At 38.4% G+C, this 17,916-nt stretch overlaps 4 protein-coding genes and 2 non-coding genes across 17 annotated transcripts; 2 read left to right on the top strand and 4 right to left on the bottom strand.

Moving 5' to 3' along the window:
* Positions 1–1,018: 1,018 nt before the first annotated feature.
* On the top strand, positions 1,019–2,879 carry LOC111783268 (purine permease 21). Of its 7 annotated transcripts, none has more exons than XM_087120643.1 (4): positions 1,039–1,169; positions 1,313–1,521; positions 1,643–2,248; positions 2,335–2,879. In XM_087120643.1, the coding sequence occupies exons 2-4, from the start codon at positions 1,452–1,454 to the stop codon at positions 2,853–2,855; spliced, it is 1,197 nt and encodes a 398-aa protein (XP_086976769.1). In that variant the 5' UTR covers positions 1,039–1,169; positions 1,313–1,451; the 3' UTR covers positions 2,856–2,879. The 7 variants fall into 7 exon arrangements, with proteins under 7 accessions (XP_023519951.2, XP_023519952.2, XP_086976769.1 ...); XM_087120644.1 differs by having other exon boundaries at positions 1,092–1,169; positions 1,381–1,521; XM_023664183.2 differs by lacking the exon at positions 1,313–1,521 and having other exon boundaries at positions 1,019–1,169; positions 1,640–2,248.
* A 565-nt stretch (positions 2,880–3,444) lies between these two features.
* LOC111783310 (chlorophyll a-b binding protein of LHCII type I, chloroplastic) lies at positions 3,445–6,484 on the bottom strand. The gene is made up of 3 exons (XM_023664231.2): positions 6,228–6,484; positions 5,245–5,590; positions 3,445–4,007 (listed from the first exon to the last, which is right to left on the bottom strand). The coding sequence occupies exons 1-3, from the start codon at positions 6,431–6,433 to the stop codon at positions 3,864–3,866; spliced, it is 696 nt and encodes a 231-aa protein (XP_023519999.1). The 5' UTR covers positions 6,434–6,484; the 3' UTR covers positions 3,445–3,863.
* Positions 6,485–7,705: 1,221 nt separating this feature from the next.
* On the top strand, positions 7,706–8,992 carry LOC111783234 (uncharacterized). 3 transcript variants are annotated; one of them, XM_023664142.2, is made up of 3 exons: positions 7,707–7,871; positions 7,953–8,588; positions 8,769–8,992. In XM_023664142.2, the coding sequence occupies exons 1-2, from the start codon at positions 7,782–7,784 to the stop codon at positions 8,580–8,582; spliced, it is 720 nt and encodes a 239-aa protein (XP_023519910.1). In that variant the 5' UTR covers positions 7,707–7,781; the 3' UTR covers positions 8,583–8,588; positions 8,769–8,992. The 3 variants fall into 3 exon arrangements, with proteins under 3 accessions (XP_023519908.1, XP_023519910.1, XP_023519909.1); XM_023664141.2 differs by having other exon boundaries at positions 8,765–8,992; XM_023664140.2 differs by lacking the exon at positions 8,769–8,992 and having other exon boundaries at positions 7,706–7,871.
* Positions 8,993–9,774: 782 nt separating this feature from the next.
* TRNAL-UAG (transfer RNA leucine (anticodon UAG)) lies at positions 9,775–9,854 on the bottom strand. Its single transcript has one exon. It is a non-coding gene; the product is annotated as a tRNA-Leu (tRNA).
* A 614-nt stretch (positions 9,855–10,468) lies between these two features.
* On the bottom strand, positions 10,469–10,548 carry TRNAL-UAG (transfer RNA leucine (anticodon UAG)). Its single transcript has one exon. It is a non-coding gene; the product is annotated as a tRNA-Leu (tRNA).
* Positions 10,549–11,226: 678 nt separating this feature from the next.
* Positions 11,227–17,779, bottom strand: TPR9 (Tetratricopeptide repeat (TPR)-like superfamily protein). 4 transcript variants are annotated; one of them, XM_023664562.2, is made up of 15 exons: positions 17,322–17,774; positions 17,092–17,229; positions 16,788–16,874; positions 16,570–16,641; positions 16,246–16,447; positions 14,712–14,827; positions 14,068–14,460; positions 13,736–13,870; positions 13,496–13,630; positions 13,239–13,394; positions 12,834–13,073; positions 12,567–12,676; positions 12,317–12,431; positions 12,058–12,138; positions 11,227–11,523 (listed from the first exon to the last, which is right to left on the bottom strand). In XM_023664562.2, the coding sequence occupies exons 2-15, from the start codon at positions 17,209–17,211 to the stop codon at positions 11,302–11,304; spliced, it is 2,184 nt and encodes a 727-aa protein (XP_023520330.1). In that variant the 5' UTR covers positions 17,212–17,229; positions 17,322–17,774; the 3' UTR covers positions 11,227–11,301. The 4 variants fall into 4 exon arrangements, with proteins under 4 accessions (XP_023520330.1, XP_023520331.1, XP_023520329.1 ...); XM_023664563.2 differs by having other exon boundaries at positions 17,326–17,774; XM_023664561.2 differs by having other exon boundaries at positions 17,379–17,774.
* Between the last annotated feature and the right edge of the window lie 137 nt (positions 17,780–17,916).

The following is a 17,916-nucleotide window of genomic DNA, read 5'->3' as shown; positions in this document are numbered from 1 at the left end:
TCAACAATTTGTAAATTTTTGTTGATTTTGTGATTTAGACAAACTAGATAACGAGACATATGTGAAAGAAGAAGAAGAGAAGATAACTTGACTGAATAAACTCGTGACCCATTTGAACTCGCAAACCGACCTACTAATTAATTTTACTTTTAACAAGATCGACTCTCGTCATTTTTGTACAAAAATCCATCGAATCAATTTGAGTCGGTTGTTCAATTTGATTTGTTCATCCAATACAAAGATATTGATTGAATAGTCTATTCATATAATCATAGATCGGTCAGAAATTATTGTGTTCATTTTGGCTCTATGCACATATGGGGTTGCCCAATCCAACAAGTGTTGTCCTTTGTTGCTTGAGATTAATTTGGCTTCTTTCTCTCCCCTCCATGAGCTTCATGGCCCAATCTTTATCTTTCTAGTTGTACAAAACTTATTGAGATTGATGATTACTTTATTCGAGATCAAGTGTTTCTGGTACTGATTTCATCTTCGTCGTACTTCACGAATAGATTAGATTGTCGATTATTTGACCAAATCATAACCTTTTAATATTGTTTTCATCGTTTTGGTGACCAACTCGATCTTCAATGCTCCCATGTACCTGATTTAAAGAGAACAATCTATTTTGATTTATGGGTAATTGTCGTATTTCATATTTGCTAACGTATTCCACTTTTGAAACTTAATACCAAACTTTAACCTTGATATTACGATGATATCAACTTAGTTCGTGTCAGATAATTTCTATAAAATTAATTCGGAATTTGTTTTTTTTTTTTTTTATGAAATAAAAATAAGAAAAGAAAGATTAGGAATTTAATGTTAATTAGTAACACAATAGTAGTTGTTACATCAGTGATCGTTTTCATATACGAGAAAATCAAAGCAAAGAGGTACATGAATTAATTAATCCAATGTTTTTAATTTAGGACAAAAATCACTGTCTTTTTGCCTGTGACAGCTAATATTTTTCTTTTCCTTTTTTCTTATTGGACTGTTACTAAAATAGCATCACCGCTCAAGTACTTTAATTTGTGTCCCATCCCCTTCCCTATTTAAGACCTTCCATCTCTCATCTCTCTCCATTCTCTCATTTTTCTCTCTACAAAATTTCTTCCAACTTTAGGGCATGGGAGATGTTGGGGAATTGAGGCTTCAATTTGGTGGTAAGTCTTAGTCAACTCAAATTTAAATATATATCTATAAATTTTGGTTTTCCGCTATGTGCACGAGCGGTGGGGTCCCCTGGTTCCTATACCGTTGCATTTCCTCGTCCTTTTTTTTAGTGTTTCGACTCGATAACTTCTAGCTAGCTTAGTGGATAAGATGGTTCTGCTCCATCTCACTCAAGAATTGGACACCAATGGTCTACGACAGCTCGAGAAGAACTGCTTGCAGGCGACCTAGCTGAGGGACGAAGAGGAGCAATTCCGCTCAAATAGTCATCCATGGATCAAACTTTCCCAAACCTCCACCAAGACCCAAAGGCGGGAGTAATTAACATGATAGCTGTTAACTGTTACGTTAATTTACGTGAATGATGTCATGTGTATCTTTCGATTTTTACACGTTAATTGTTTGTGTCGATTTTGAAACATCTGACATGTTTTGTAATTGTTGTTGTTGTATGAAAAAGAAGACGAGAAAGCGAGCCCGAGAAAGCAAACGAGCTCCATTAACCTAAGACAACCGAAGAGAAACCCGAGAATCAAAGTAAATTACAAAAGATGGCTAAGAATTGGTGTGTACACGGTGCTGCTCATTGCAGGCCAATCAGTGGGAACTATGCTTGGGAGGCTCTACTTTGACAAAGGTGGCAAAAGCAAATGGTTGGCAACTCTAGTTACATTGATAGGCTTTCCCATTCTCCTCCCACTCTACATGATAAAATCACCCAAAACCCCATCCTCAAACATCACCCTCCAATCAAACCCACCCACGGCTACAAAACTTGCCTTTCTCTATGTCTCTCTCGGTCTCCTTGTTGCCATTGGTTGCTTTCTTTACTCCGTGGGCCTCATGTACCTTCCTGTGTCAACCTACTCCCTTATTTGTGCCTCACAATTGGCCTTCAATGCCTTCTTTTCTTACTTCCTTAACTCCCTTATCTTCACCCCTTTCATCCTCAATTCTCTTGTTCTTCTCACCATCTCCTCCTCTCTCCTCATGTTTCAACCCGAGCCCGTCTCCGACGGTGCCTCTAATGGCCCTAACCACCCCGCTTCTCGAGCTAAGTTCATTACAGGTAAGATTCTAAATCACCATCGATGTATATCATTTAACCTACATAAGCGTGGAATTCAAATATTGACATGTTCACGTTGATTACAGGATTTGTTTGCACGGTGGCGGCCTCGGCCGGGTACGGGTTGATGTTGTCATTAACCCAACTAGCCTTCAAGAAAGTCATAAAAAAGGAGACTTTCAAGGCAGTTATGGACATGATAATTTACCAATCAATTGTTTCAAGCTCAGCCATATTGATAGGCTTCTTTGCAAGTGGGGAATGGAGAAGTTTGAAAGGGGAAATGGATGGGTTCCATTTGGGTAAGGCTTCGTACGTAATGACTTTGGTTTGGACAGCCATAAGTTGGCAGCTTTTCTCGGTTGGCTGTGTGGGCCTCATTTTTGAAGTTTCTTCTCTCTTTTCCAACGCCATAAGCGCTTTGGGTTTGCCCGTTGTGCCTGTTTTTGCTGTCGTTTTCTTTCATGACAAAATGGATGGCATCAAAATTGTGTCCATGATTTTGGCTGTGTGGGGGTTTGTTTCTTATGGTTATCAGAATTATCTTGATGATTTGAACCTGTCCTCTACGGTTGAAAATCGTGATGCGAATGCGATTCGTGAATGAATATGATATGGTTAGTTTAATGAATATTGATCGTATACCATATTACGAATGTTCTTTTGTATTTATTAGGTTTATGAATTTTAAAAAATAAATATTATATATAACGACCCAGATCCACCACTACCGGATGTCATATTTGGGCTTCCCCTTTTGGCGTCTTCAAGGAAAGTCCAAAGAGGACAATATCTGCTAGCAGTGGATCTTGATCGTTACAAATGATATCAAAGTCAAACACCGGACGATGTGTCAACTTTCTTACTACTCCCCGAAGGGGGTAGACACAAGGCGGTGTGCCAGTAAGGACGCTGGACCCTGAAGAAGGGTAGATTTGGGGGTGGTCCCACATCGATCGGAGGAAAGAAAGAGTACCAACGAGGACGCTGGGCCCCGAAGGGGGTAGATTGTGATGTCCCACATTGGTTGCGGAGGAAAACAAAACATCATGTATAAGCGTGTGGAAACCTTCCCCTAGTAGACACGTTTTAAAGTCTTGAGGCGAAGCCCAAAAGAGAGAGCCCAATGAAAACAATATCTGGTAGCGGTGGATCTGAGTTGTTACACTATATGAGATACAATATTGAAACTTTAAGAGTTTATAGGACACTCAATTTGATTTAATCACTCATTACATAACATTGAAACTTTAAGAGTTTATAGGACACTCAATTTGATTTAATCACTCATTACATAACATAAAATTTAAATTAAATTTTTATGTAATAGTAGCCTTTTGCTAGTACATATTGTTCACTCTTATAATGAATGTTTTTGTTCATTTCTCCATTGGATGTGTCACAATTTAAAAATCTATCATTCAATTTTAAAAGTTTTATAAACTAGAGAGACAAATGAACTAAACTTATAATTTAGTACGGATTGTCATCGAATTAATTTTGATATAGAACCACATGTTATTTCATTTGATTTTGGTTTAAAGATGAAGAACTAAACTTAACAAAGCACAGTCGTTTCGTTCTCGAAAGCACTCTAGGAACAAACAATTGTAACTTATTTTCCAGGGGCAAAGTTGGTGGCGTAAGCCCAAGCATTGTTGTTGACTGGGTCAGCAAGGTGATCGGCAAGATTCTCCAATGGGCCCTTTCCCGTCACGATGGCCAAGAAGCCAAACATAACATGGAGAACATGGCCAGTCTTTTGTGCGAATGTTTGATTAATCCACCCCACTTAAATGGTGTGAAAGTTATCTAATTTATAATCAAATAAATTACAAGGATATGGAAATAGTAATAAATGGAAAGATACCCATGGCAATAACGCAAATATCTAATATTTGCCTTATAATAAAATATCAAATATAATATATATGGTAAACTATAATTTATTACTAAATATCCTTAACACCCCACCGCAAGCTGAACGTCGGATTTGAACGAACGTGAAGCTTGAATCTAAAAAATTCAAAGAGGTTGAGAAATACTTTTCGTGAAGATGTCAACAACCTGGTTCAGAGGAGGCGTAAAGAAACACTTTCTTGGCCATCGAAAATTGCAGAGGGATCGCCGCTCAGCGGCGATGCTGCCTTGGCTTCGACGAGAATATGTCTAACCCATAAACAGGGATTGTCGCTTAGCGACGATGCTACCTTGGCTCTGGTGAGAATATGTCTAACCCCAAGAAGTAGAAGGGGAAACCTAGAGCAAGGGACAAAGACAATGTTGAAGCCGGAAGAGTCGCCACATTGGGCAAAGGAGCCAATTTTGGCAAAAAGGGCAGCCGGAAGAGTCGCCACATTGGGGCGAAGGAGCCAATTTTGGCGAGAAGGGCGGCAGCAACTTGGTTGGCGAAGATGCCAGTGCGGCGCCTAGATTCCAAAGGTGAATCTCTGCAAAAGGTCGATAGGCTTATCGAGATTCTGTATATTTCCGAAGAGAAATGCTGATGAAGATCCTAAGATTAGGGTTTCTGTGAAGGATGAAGGATAAAGGGAAAATTGAGAAGAAAATGAAAGAGACTATGTTTGGAAAAGGTGAGGTTGTATGTACAGAGTAGGGTGAAGGATGATTTGGAGGTCAATAGGGTGGAGCCGAAGAGTAATTAATCGGCTCCGCTTGCGGTAGCCATGAAGACTGCTCCTGCGGCGTCAAAGCCAGCAGGGTGGTGGAGAAGAACAGTAGAAGATTTCAAAAGCCATTGAAAAGAAAGGATACTGATTGCTAAACCAAAATGACTCTGATACCATGTGAATGTTTGATTAATCCACCACGTGTGAAAGTTATCTTATTTATAATCAAATAAATTACGAGAGTAATAAATGGAAATAACAATAAATGGGAAGATACCCAGGGTAATAAGCTAATATTTGCCTTATAATAAAATATCAAATATAATATATATGGTAAACTATAATTTATTACTAAATATCCTTAACACTTTCATTCTTAAGCTCCTTCACCTTCAGCTCTGCAAAGCCTTTCGGGTCATCTGTAAGTCCCAACGGGTCGAAGCTCCCACCCGGGTATATCGAATCCCTCACCTCCCCCAATGGCCCACTGGCAATACGGTATCCCTCGACCGCCCCCATCAGAACCACCTGCGATGCCCAAATGGCTAGAATGCTTTGAGCGTGGATCAAGCTCGGGTTCCCCAAGTAGTCGAGCCCACCTTCGTTGAAGATCTGTGAACCTGCCTTGAACCACACCGCTTCCCCAAACTTCACGCCGTTGCGGGATAGAAGCTCCGAGAACACGCACCCCAGGGCTCCGAGCATAGCCCACCTGTAAAAAGGAGGACCCAAGAAAAGAAAAAAGTGTTAGGAATCATGGATCTCATATAGATGGGAGTTAGTATTTTTTACTTATAAATATATGATTATTCAGCGTGAGACTCTCTCCCAACCATCCTTCTATGGTAGACTATTTATTTGAAATTTGAGATACTTTTGACTAGACTCTCATTTTTTATTCCATAGAGGATTTTATTGATATGACTAAGTTAAAAGACATGATCCTGATAATCTACCCGGTGAAAATTGTTTTATTTATAATAAAATAAACGGAAATAATAATAAATGGAAATATACCTATGGTAAGAAGGCAACTATCTAGATATTTATCCTATAATAAAATATCCAATATGATATATACGGTAAACTATAATTTATGGCTAAATATTCTTAACAGACACTTTCAAACAAATTACACTATAGAGCCTCTAATGAGGTTGATGGATCTCTTGAACAGTCTCCTTTTAATTGAGGCTCGACTTTATTTTCTTGAGTCCTCGAACAAACTACACCTTTATTTGAATCACTTTTGATTACACTTTCCTTTTTTTATTGGACATTTGAGGATTCCATGAATTTTTTTTTTTTTTTTTTTTTGTCTTTCAAAATTTTGTTTATTGAGTTCTTACCTGGAGTGGATAACTTCGAGCTCACGGTTCTTGGCGAAGGTCTCAGGGTCAGCAGCAAGTCCGGCAGTGTCCCAGCCATAGTCACCGGGAAACTCCACGGTGAGGTAGGACGGAGACTCGCCAGAGAATGGACCCAAATACTTGACACGGTCAGGTCCGTACCATAGGCTTCCAGAAGAAACAGATTTGGCGGCGGATTTCCTCATGCTGACTCTGCCATTGCCGACAATCTCCGAGGAGGAGGGAGTGACTACACATATCGTGTTGTCCTAGTTGTCAGCCAATCAAGAACCATCGGCAGCTGCGGCACCAGATATTGTAATCTTTAGCTGAGTGAAGTTTCATGGTATTGAAGATTTATTTGAGATATTGGATAAGATATCATGATCTAGAGTTCCTTATCCCAATTATCTTGTCTTATGGAACAAAGATTCCAACCACCGTCATCAAAGTTACAAACCCGACTCTCAAAAGTAGGATCCATGTGAAAACTAATGAATTTTTCGTTGTGGCTATTAACAATGACAAGTGTGAAAAAGATTTAGTTTTATTGAAAATTTTGAACTAGACTAAGATGCAAGCAAAAATAGAAAGAAAAAAAAAACAATGATTGATAAACAACACTCACGAACGCAATAAATTAGTTGTAACCAACATTGTTGGTGTGAGATCATACATTGGTTGGAGAGGCGGACGAAACATTTCTTATAAGAGTGTGAAAATCTATCTCTAGTAGACGCGTTTTAAAACTGTGTAACGGGTCAAAACGAACAATATCAACCCGTGATGGGTATTAGAGGCAGAGATCAGGGCGATGTGCCACGAGAACGCTGGACCTACAGAGGGGATTCATTGTAAAAAATGAATGACAAATCAAACTTGAGGCAAAAATTGATTGTGAGATCCCACGTTCGGAGAGGGTCATACGTAACGAGTAAAAATGGTAATATCAACTACCAGTGAGGATTCATGGTAAGAATCTCACACACTTATATATTGAATTAAAAAGAAAAAAGAAAGTGACATTCGAGTAAATCAAAGATATATAAATAAACGGAGACCATAATCAAATGAGAGTAATCATAGGATGACGAAAAAAGGTTTAAAAGAATTAAAAATCACCAATTTGTACCAAAAAGGTGCACATCGGTGGCTTAACTATAAGAACTTCATGGTTAAGCATACTTTACTCAAAAGGACTCCGTGTTGGTTTGTAGGAATTGTCTTCACTCTTAAGAAGAGAAAAGTATTCTTCACTGTTATAAAAATTTCAACCGTCCATGTCCGTAGGGAATGTCAGAACCATAAATTTATGATTATTAAATATTTATTTGTGTAGTACATTAGCAAATTTTAAAAAATATCAAAATTTAAATAATAAATTTATAAATTTAAAAGGGTAATAAATAAAGTTTATGAATTAAATTTCAAATTTTTACAATTTAATACGTGTGTATGAATATATGTGCGCGCGCGAAATTTGACAACAAATTTTGTTCGATAGCTTTGCCTCTCGTCGTGTGTATTGGCCATCCGAGACATTGCCGCAGCTTCATGGGTGAAAAAATGCCGCCACCGCCACCGCCACCGCCACCGCCGCCGTCTATATCTCTGCACTCCAGTTTCTTTTCGTCTCTTAAGCAGGTAACTCCCAATTTCAATTCAATTTCCCCTCCCTCTCCCCTGTTTTTCCCCATATGTTTCTTAAATTGATTCACTACACAGGTCGAGAAACGCCTTAAATTAGACAATCCATCGCAACGGGACGCTCTTCGTCCACCATCGCCACGAAGAGCACCGTCATTGCCAGTAGAAATCAGTTCTTCTTCATCGGCCGAAGAGTCCATGAGCACTCCCATGTACCTTCATTTACCCCAAACCAACACAGCCTCCTCCTTACAAGAAAGCAGCGAACCGCCTCCCGAATTCCTCTCGAATTCCTCAGATCTGAAATCAGAATCGAATAGTCCGAATCTCATCGATTGTGGCCAAAGCCGGCCTGTAGATGACATTCAACGGCTGGTTCAACTTCTAGGGTTAGGGGATTCGTTTGAAGAACAGGAATTGGGTGCTCGGAGTGGCTGTAATGGCTGTGAGGGTTGTGAAAGCGGGTTTTACAGTAAGATCGTTGGCCTAAAAGGCCCCAAATGTGGAAAGGAGGCGGAGAGGCTAAATGGATGGATTCAGTACTTGTGGAATGGTGGCGGTGAAGCAGAGAGATTAGAGCCTCTTAGATTGGCATATTTACTGATGGGGAAGGCTGTTTTTGCTTCTAATGGCGGCGATAATTGTTTAGAAGGATTGGAATTCCCTTCAACTGTAGAGGATTTCTTGCTGAATGATCCTCCTGCATAATAATAGGTAATAATCCCACTTCATTATCACTTTGGTTTGTGCATAATTCTTCTTGATTTCACTAGCATGAGCAGTTTAATTGAAGCTTTTGATTTCCCTTTGTGGGTCCATAATGGCCATTATTTAGCTCTATTTTCTCGTGAATACATCAGTACCTTCAATTTCATGTTCATTGTTTGAAGGTAGAAAACTGGTGAGAAAAAACTGGTCCTGATGCCTTCAAATCCATCTCTAATTCAAACATTCAATGATGTCATGAAGGCTGTTGGTGCTGATTCACTGGTTTAGTTTATGAAACTGATTATCTATCCATTGATTTCAACAAGTCACTTTTGTAGATGGTTTTACAGATGGAGAACTTGAAACATATTCAGATTTCAATAAGATTTGGATATTGGGCAATTTCTTTTTGCATAGTTGAAACATATTCAGATTGTTTGAATTATTCCAACGATTGAAAAGATTGGTTGATTTTGTGAATTTAGCAGGAAAATGGGAAGCTACGAGTATGGATAGAAATAGAAGGATACATTTATTAAAATATATATCATATTTATACCAGATTTGTACAAGAGCATTCAAAGCTTATAAGTGTATGCATTACATTAAGAAAATGAGTTTGGTGCATTTAACTCCCAAAATTTATTCAAAAGTGAGGTGTTTGATATGTGTCCAAGAAATGTTGGACCTCATTGTGTCCAAGTGTGTCCAAACTAGAGCGATAGTACTCCCATGCCCTTTCAGACTAGATCCTCAATCTAGAAAAAATAAATGGAAGGTACGTTCAATGTTGTATGGTTCATTAAAAAAAATGGTGACAACTGCCACGCGCTTTTGGACCAGCCGTGGGATTTGGGAACCCACAACCCTTTCAAACCAGAGTCTAAATGTGACGTCTTAGACCACTCGACCAAACTAATTGATAAAACTTGAAATCCTTAGACCACTCGGCCAATCTGTCCAATTGTTGAAAAGTGAAATAGAAAATTTTACTGATGGAAAAAAAATTAAAAGAGCGGTGGGATTTGAACCCACGACCTTTTAGACAAAAGCCCTAAATCTGGTGCTTTAGACCACTCGGCCAAACTGTCCAATTGTTGAAAATTGAAATAGAAAAATTGAATGAGTTAACGCTAAATGTTGTATGGTTAGAGAAAAATTTATTGATGAAAAAAAAAATAAAAAAAAATTATGATAGCTGTGGGATTTAAACCCACGCCCTTTCGGACCAGAGCCTAAATCTGGCGCCTTAGACCACTCGGCCAAACTATCCAATCTCTAAAAATTGAAATAGAAAAATTCACTGAGGAAACGCTCAATGTAGAAAAATTCATTGATGGAAAAAAAAAAACAAATTATGACAGCTATGGGATTTGAACCAACGACCTTTCGAACAAATCTGTCACCTTAGACCACTCGGCCAAACTGTCCAATTTCTAAAAATTGAAATAGAAAAAATTACTGAGAAAACGCTAAATGTTGAATGGTTAGAGAAAAATTCATTGGAAAAAAAAAATAAAACAATTTGTGACAGCTATAGGATTCAAACTCACAACCTTTCAGGTTTCAAACCAGAGCCTAAATCTGGCACCTTAGACCACTCGGCCAAACTATCCCATTGCTAAAAATTGAAATAGAAAAAATCACTGAGAAAACGCTAAATGTTGGTTAGAGAAAAATTCATTAATGGAAAAAAACAAAATTTATGAGAGCTGTGGGATTTGAACCCCGCACTTCCAAACTAGAGCCTAAATCTGGCACCCTAGACCACTAGGCCAAACTGTCCAATTGTTGAAAATTGAAATAGAAAAATTTACTGAGAAAACGCTAAATGTTGTATGGTTAGAGAAAAATTTATTGATGGAAAAAAAATTTAAAAAAAATTATGACAGCTGTGGGATTTGAACCCACGCCCTTTCGGACCAGAGCCTAAATCTGGCGCCTTAGACCACTCGGCCAAACTGTCGAATTGCTGAAAATCGAAATAGAAAAATTTACCGAGGAAACGCTCAATGTTGTATGCTTATAGAAAAATTCATTGATGAAAAAAATAATAATAAAAGAAATATGTAACAACTGTGGGATTTGAACCCACGCCCTTTCGGACCAGAGCCTAAATCTAGCGCCTTAGATCACTCGGCCAAACTGTCCAATTGCTAAAAATTGAAATAGAAAAATTGACTGAGGAAACACTCAATGTTGTATGGTTATAGAAAAATTCATTGATGAAAAAAAAAAAAAAATTGTGACAACTGTGGGATTTGAACCCACGGTCTTTCAAACCAGAGCCTAAACTTGGTGCCTTAGACCACTCGGCCAAGCTGTCTAATTACTAAAAATTAAAATAGAAAAATTCACTGAGAGAACACTCAATTGTATGGTTCATTATAAAATGGTGACAATGATGGAATTTTAACCCACACCCTTTTGGACCGGAACCTAAATCTAGCGCCTTAGACCACTCGACCAAACTGTGCAATTGCTGAAAATTTGAAATAGGTAAATAATGGAAAAGACCAACGTTGTATGATTATAAAGTGCCCTAGACTACTCAACCAAACCGTCCAATTGCTAAAAATTGAAATATGTGAATTTACAGAATGAAAGATCAACCATAGGAAAAAAAGGATAGACAATTGCGTAGTTCTATTTATTGAAAAAAAAAAAAAAAAAAAAAAGATCGAACAGTTGACAAATTTGGGTTCCATGCACGTTGTGATCAAACATCTGTGCTGACAAATTTGTGAGTTTCTTCCTCCAAGATGTTCAAAAATGGGAACATTGCGTTGGCATGCCATCCATAATGACACCTGAAAATTTCACTCAATCGTTTAATGCACTCCACACCATTGCAGTCACCCACAGACAACAGAATGGAAGACAGCTTCAAGAGTTCGTTGCCAATGGTGATATGGTTTTCGCCATACAACTTCTCTAGAATCTGCAAAAAGCGGGAAAGTACGGCTCAGGTTTCATTTACTCCGAACAAAATCAAGGAAGATAGTTGAGATGGAGTTATCTCAAATCAAATACTATAACAACTCAAGCCCACTGCTAGCAGATATTGTCTCTTTGGACTTACCCTCAAAGTTTTTCAAACGCGTCGGTTAGGGAGAGGTTTTCACATCCTTATAAAGAATGTTTCGTTCTCCTCTCCAACCGATGTGGGATCTCACAAAAACAGAGAAGGAAAAAAAGAAACGTTCATGATTCGGACAAAAACGAAGTCTTTCCAAACAAAACAAACCATGCAGATTCAGTGAGAATTCAGTTTCTATTTGGTTCGAAAGGTAACCCCTCGTGGTGGCTCATCACTCTGATGTAGCGCGTTGTATGTTGCAGTCGTTTATAATGTAATTTTAAGATTCCAAATGGAACTTTATATCTTTAGAATGGTTGTCACAAAAAAGTGGAGCATATTAAAACAAGTTTTACTTCCTATAAGTACAATTATATGTCCATAGAGAAAGCATACCCGAATTGATGCTTTACAATGGTCCGCTGCCAGCTCGAGTTTTCCAAGCAAACAGAAGGCCTGTGACAGATTGTCTTCAGCCTACAAGAAGTGAATCATATAGCATTATTTGTAGCCAACTTAACCCGAACAAGCATCGCTTAGCTAAGATACAAGCATTGTCCACAGTACTATCGTTTCGACATAGGTATCTCTACCCATTTGAGCACATAAAAGGAAACGACAGCATATAGTGTTCAATATCGAAACGAGAACTCACTTCTGCTATACGCTTATTATATGCATGCAATGTAGACTTCAGTGAGCACAGGGCTCTCAAAGCATCTGAGACTGTCGTCTCGGATACCCTATTTGAATTTATCTCCTGCTGCAACCTGTGTACATTTGTCAGCCAGTTATCCAAACCCAAGTGAAAGAAAGAATTCTCTTGTTATGAGCAATTATAGAACGAGTATACGACCAACGGTCCAACACTAACGGACTTGGGCAACATTGCATCAGGCAATTACCTCGTAAAGTGAATCCAGGCCTCGTCCACAGTCGAACGAGATGATTTTATATTACGATAAGATCCGCACTTCAAACAATGGCTAGGACCAGCATGAAGGAAGCTGTCAGTCTATAGAAATGCAATAGCACCATTTAGTCCCTTGCTCAAACCGTTCTTAAACTTGGTAAAAGCATACAATTTTTGTACATCTCAAACCATTGTGTTGAAGGAAAGGACTAAGAATTGGGTAGAGGTGCTTAAAAAGCATTAAAAAATGATACAGTACCAGCATGAAAGGCTCAAGCCTACTTTGTTCGTCGACCGTAAGATAGTCCTTGGTTTTCTTGTTTTCACAGTTGAAGATGGATCTATCCAAGACTACGCCACAGCAGCTTGAATTAATGCAACAAAATGCATTGAGGACAAGGTCAGGTATATGCACCATTGAGCAACCACTACACTGACATTTGAAAGAGTACTCATCCTCTAGCAACTTAAGACGGTCTTTGCAGTCCAATTGACCAACCTGTCAGAGAAGTAGAAGCACATTTAGCTAGAAAGAGGACAATATCGGCTAGTGGTGGGCTTGGACTATTACATATATATATTTTAGAAGGAAAAGTTAAAAGGAACATTGATAGCAAAGGTCGTGTTTAGAAAATGTGGACCCAAGTTTGGAGAATAGGCAAACCTGTGGACCGTATGACAACTCTAGGGGGCACCCCACTGTCACGGACGCAGTTGTCCGAATAAAGAGGGTACGTGAATTGAAATATGCATGGATGTTCGGTTTGCATGAATGGTTAAACAAGCTTCCAGTTGTATAAATAGCTTGACCTACTCTGACCTATTAAAAACCACAATGAGGAAGTGCCAACTACAAAGGATTTACTATTTAAATCAATTGAAAAATTGAAACCATAGAGAAATACAGGCTGATGAGCTTACTTGTTCCATATTACAAGTAAAAGGAACCACGCTAGATAATCTTCCAGACTGATCTCGTGACCCCGGTGCATCGAAGGATTTCATACGGACAATAGATATAGAATTTGTTCTGATTTGGGATATAAGTATGACAATCTGCATTGATAAAGCAAATAATCCATTTCATAATTATTTTGAGGTAAATTGGGCCTTTTTCATTCTTTCTAGAACAGATGATGAAGTGTAAGAGAATCAACCAACCTGCGAGATAGTGTTCTCATTTACTGGAAGTTGAGAGGGGAAAAATTGCCGAAGACAACTTGATAATATAATGGAATAGATGATACACTCCAGCTTGCTGTCAGCGTGCATTTCCGAAAAATGGTGTGAAAGATTCTACAGGAAACCATTGGGAATAAGCTTAGTACTGAGTTCGTTCGGGACACGTGGGCCAAGAAGCTCTAGGCAATTCTCACGATCACAGTCGATCATGGTTCAACTCCATGTCGTGAGAGCGAAGCCAAGAATAGAGGTAGTTTTCAAGGTAAAAAAATCAAATACAATTAGTAGGGATATATAGTAATCAGAAGTACCAACATATCCACAAGGTTAGAAGCATCTGCAAAGACACCTCCCTGTCCTACAAATTTAGCCACTATTCGCCCAGCCAAAACTATTTCAGATGGCAAAATTACAGGCCAGTGCACACCATCACATTCATGTTTATGTTCAGGAACATCATCAGTCCTTAAGTCAGCAAAACTGGGCAAAGTTATTTCTTGAACATACTTTCTGAGGTCATCAGATAGATCTTTTAAAATCTCTTTATTATCTGGAACGTTTTGTAACATTCGTCCCCCGGCTTGTATTTGGCAACGTTGTGAGCAGTACAGAGGAATCGAGCATGATGGACAGGGTACTTTATCTGCTGGTAGCTCATTCAAGCAGTAATGGCAGTGAGTTTCTCTACAATGCTTCAATATTACCTGCCAGTCAAAAGCAAAGTAAATATTATAAGACTTTAAGTCAGAAAAACTGATTAGATTGTTGTCAACCAGCCCTGGGTTGCAAACCCTTTAGACCGTATACAGAATAACTTCTCGTGAAAATATAGTGTCCAGGCTTGGAGGCAGTATAAAGTGTAAAGTTGAGAGAATTTGACAAAGAAAAAGGTGAAAGAAACAGTATGGACAATAGAATGCGTTCCCCATGATTTAGAAGATAAATATGTACTCACCAAGGCATAAGGTTCTTCAACATGGACCAAGGATGATGGAGGTATCTCAATGGGTGAAACCATTCCTCTACCTTTATTCGACGTGGTGACATGTAATTTTACTTGAATTGGCTCATCTGTAACACATATAATGCTAGTTTATAACAAGTAACCGAGTAACGAATACCTATGTTTTTAAGAAGTAATTTAAGCCTGTATTTTGTGGGCTCTTCGTAAACAGCCTGAAAATCCTCTTCCTATTGCACTCTGATAAATGATCCCCCCAACCAAAAAAGATCCTGTAACCAGAACATTAGGGGGCTGCTTGGAGGTTGTTTTTCAAGACTATTTTATGTTTTTAAAACGAAAAATTAATTAAACAAAACATTGTTCATATGTCATCTTTTAAAAATCTGCTCTCTTCCCGCATCCCAGTACCAGCTCCAATAGACATCAAAACATTTTATTTATTTGGTTTTCCTGTTGGAAGTTTGATAAGCCTCCGCTGACGTGCATGTACTTGTAGCCAGAGGAAGGGAGAAAGATTGAGGATGTGGATGATGAAATGACTATTGTGAGATCCCACATCGGTTGGAGAGGGGAACGAAGCATTCTTTATAAGGGTGTGGAAACCTCTCCCTAACAAACACGTTTTAAAACCGTGAGGTTGACGGCAATACGTAACGGGTCAAAGCGGACAATATTTGCTAGCGGTAGGCTTGGACTGTTATAAGAAGGGAGAAAGATTGAGGGTGTGGATGATGAAATGACTTATGCAGATCCCAACCATATTAGCTAGTTAGGGAGTTGACAGAGAGGGAATATAGAAGGAAGATAGAGACTAGCAGGAGGCATCGTTTTGGAAAATTGTACTTGTTCTCTAAATGAGAAAGGGAGAGGAAGGGAGCTCTCTAATCACCCCATATATCCCAAAATAACCCAAATTGTGAGATCCCACGTTGGTTGGAGAGCAGAATAAAGCATTCCATAAAAGGGTGTGGAAACCTCTCCCTAGTAGACGTGTTTCAAAACCTTGAGAGAAAGCCCAAAGAGGACAATATCTGCTAGTGGTGGGCTTGAGCTGTTACAAATGGTATCAGAGACAAACACCGGACGGTGTGCTAGCGAGGATGTTGGGCCTCCAAGGGAGATGGATTGTGAGATCCCACATTGGTTGGAGAGGAGAACAAAGCATTCCTTATAAGGGTGTAGAAACCTCACCCTAATAGACGCATTATAAAACCTTGAGGGGAAGCCTAGAAGGAAAAGTCCAAAGAGGACAATATCGGCTAACCAATACAATACAAACCTACTAGAGAAAACCACTAACAATTTTAGGGTATTTAAACTACTACATAGCTTGTATCATTTCTTTGGGAAATGAACTCATTGACTATCAAAATATTAAGAACAGACTAGAAGAGAAGAAACATTAAGCTTTTCCCACCAAACCCTTTTAGCAATTAAAGATGAAAAAGAGGAGATCCTCCAAGCCCAGAGAATATAACATGAAAGTCTTGAGTTGTTATTCAATAAAATTAAACATGAGACATACCAAAATCGTCTAATTTGTTGTTGTTGCTATGTTCCAGTACTGTATTTGACCTCTTGTGCTGACGTTGGATGATCTTCAACTCGTCGTCTACCTGTTTCTTTCCATTGAATGATACCTCCACACTCTTAGACATTTGAAAGTCACGGATAGCATCATGAAAATTTCCCATACTAGCATTTGCTTTACCTCTTCTATACCATGCCTATAGAACAAGAAAAAAAAAAAAAAAAACAAGACATAGCTCATGGCAATGAGGGAAGATCGAACAACAAGTGGATTATAAGGAGTATCCACAAACATAATATGATATGAAATTAATTTCACCTTTGCATAGTTTGATGAAATTTGAAGTGCTCTATTGCAATCACGTAAACACTCCAATTGCAGATCCATTTTCTGAAGGAAGCATAAAGCAGATGGATTAGTGTCAATGGAGGAACCTAAATCACTCAGTTCATACATCAATTTGCAATAATTTATTACTTTTTCTCTTTTATTATAGTTTTACATTAAATATAAATCAACCGAAGGACCGAACTCACAAGCAAAACTGATGCTCGATTCACATATAAGGTTGCAACCAAATTCTTATCCATGTCAACAGCATTCATCGGAGCCACTTGCAGTGCCTGTGGACGTTATAAGGGAAACTTAGTGATGTGTACTGTTGTAATCTAAAACAATCCTGGAATAAAGCATTTGAATAATACTAATTTTCATCCTTCATTGTAAGTTGAAGTTGTAGGTCAATCCTGAAATCTATAAAACTAATACTAACCCACTGTGAATCGGCACAAGAGAAACCAGTTTTCCGCACAAACTGGAAAATAAATGAAACTTGGATACCTGGGAATAATAAACCAACGCAGGAGCATAATCCCCCTTCAAGAAGCATTGATTTCCCTGGCGCTTCAACTCCAGAGCAGCGTCCTTTTTCTTACCACAGAGAGCATTTTCAGGGTCCATTGCCAAATCCCCGATGACCTGTGACGTTGGAGACAAAACCCATCATCATCTAAAATTTGCCCATATTCCTCCAGAGTTACATTGGAAGCGTAACCCATATGCTAATTTACCTACTTTTCCAGAGAGAAATGGAAGAGAAATACGAGGCCGTTTGCAACCAAGCTTACTTGGAAGAAGAGCTGGGATTGCTGAAAAAGGCGTAATAAGAAAGAACACGATGAGGGAAGATCATCGACGGTGCTTGAACCCACCGTCTGCTTCAAGTTCTCCGGCACCAGTGACTTCAGCTTCTCCATAATGTACGCTCCCAAGAATGAACACTGTCACGGAGTCGACCTTTCCTTGTGTCTTGAAACTTTTAAGGTATCAATTTTGGATTGTTTATTTATTTTATTCATTCATATTGCATTTTCCTAAAACTTTTTTACTAATATAAATTGCTTGAAAATTCATTTCCACAATCATTAAATATACATAGAATGAATAAATAAATAAATAAAATTTTCATGTTATTTGGTTTTTATTAAATGCTAGCAACAAATTTAGAAAATATAGAATTATTTTGTTCAGTAGTTTTTATAGACTAATTATTATTATAAACCGTTGGTATAAATAAAATAAAATGAAATTTCAATAATAGAATTAAATAACTAAACGGACAACATATTATTTCCGAAGGCTCTGTCGCGAGAAGGTAAACTTTTG

This window comes from Cucurbita pepo, chromosome 20 (genome assembly GCF_057944985.1).
Source record: "Cucurbita pepo subsp. pepo isolate OVF chromosome 20, ASM5794498v1, whole genome shotgun sequence".
Taxonomy (NCBI): Eukaryota; Viridiplantae; Streptophyta; class Magnoliopsida; order Cucurbitales; family Cucurbitaceae; genus Cucurbita; species Cucurbita pepo.
Note: the sequence above shows the minus strand (reverse complement) of the source record. Positions and strands in the feature narration are given on the sequence as shown.

Coding starts and splice junctions, on each gene's coding strand:
- LOC111783310 (XM_023664231.2), bottom strand. CDS start 6,433: ATGAGGAAATCCGCCGCCAAATCTGTTTCTTCTGGAAGCCTATGGTAC. Junction 5,591..6,227: donor CTCGAAGTTATCCACTCCAG/GTAAGAACTCAA, acceptor TCCTTTTTACAG/GTGGGCTATGCTCGGAGCCC. Junction 4,008..5,244: donor AGGAGCTTAAGAATGAAAGT/GTTAAGGATATT, acceptor TTCGCACAAAAG/ACTGGCCATGTTCTCCATGT.
- LOC111783234 (XM_023664142.2), top strand. CDS start 7,782: ATGGGTGAAAAAATGCCGCCACCGCCACCGCCACCGCCACCGCCGCCG. Junction 7,872..7,952: donor TCTTTTCGTCTCTTAAGCAG/GTAACTCCCAAT, acceptor TTCACTACACAG/GTCGAGAAACGCCTTAAATT.
- TPR9 (XM_023664561.2), bottom strand. CDS start 17,507: ATGGAGAAGCTGAAGTCACTGGTGCCGGAGAACTTGAAGCAGACGGTG. Junction 17,230..17,378: donor AATCCCAGCTCTTCTTCCAA/GTAAGCTTGGTT, acceptor CCAACGTCACAG/GTCATCGGGGATTTGGCAAT. Junction 12,432..12,566: donor GCCTGGATTCACTTTACGAG/GTAATTGCCTGA, acceptor AAATGTACACAG/GTTGCAGCAGGAGATAAATT.
- LOC111783268 (XM_087120643.1), top strand. CDS start 1,452: ATGGATCAAACTTTCCCAAACCTCCACCAAGACCCAAAGGCGGGAGTA. Junction 1,522..1,642: donor TAACATGATAGCTGTTAACT/GTTACGTTAATT, acceptor ATGAAAAAGAAG/ACGAGAAAGCGAGCCCGAGA. Junction 2,249..2,334: donor TCGAGCTAAGTTCATTACAG/GTAAGATTCTAA, acceptor CGTTGATTACAG/GATTTGTTTGCACGGTGGCG.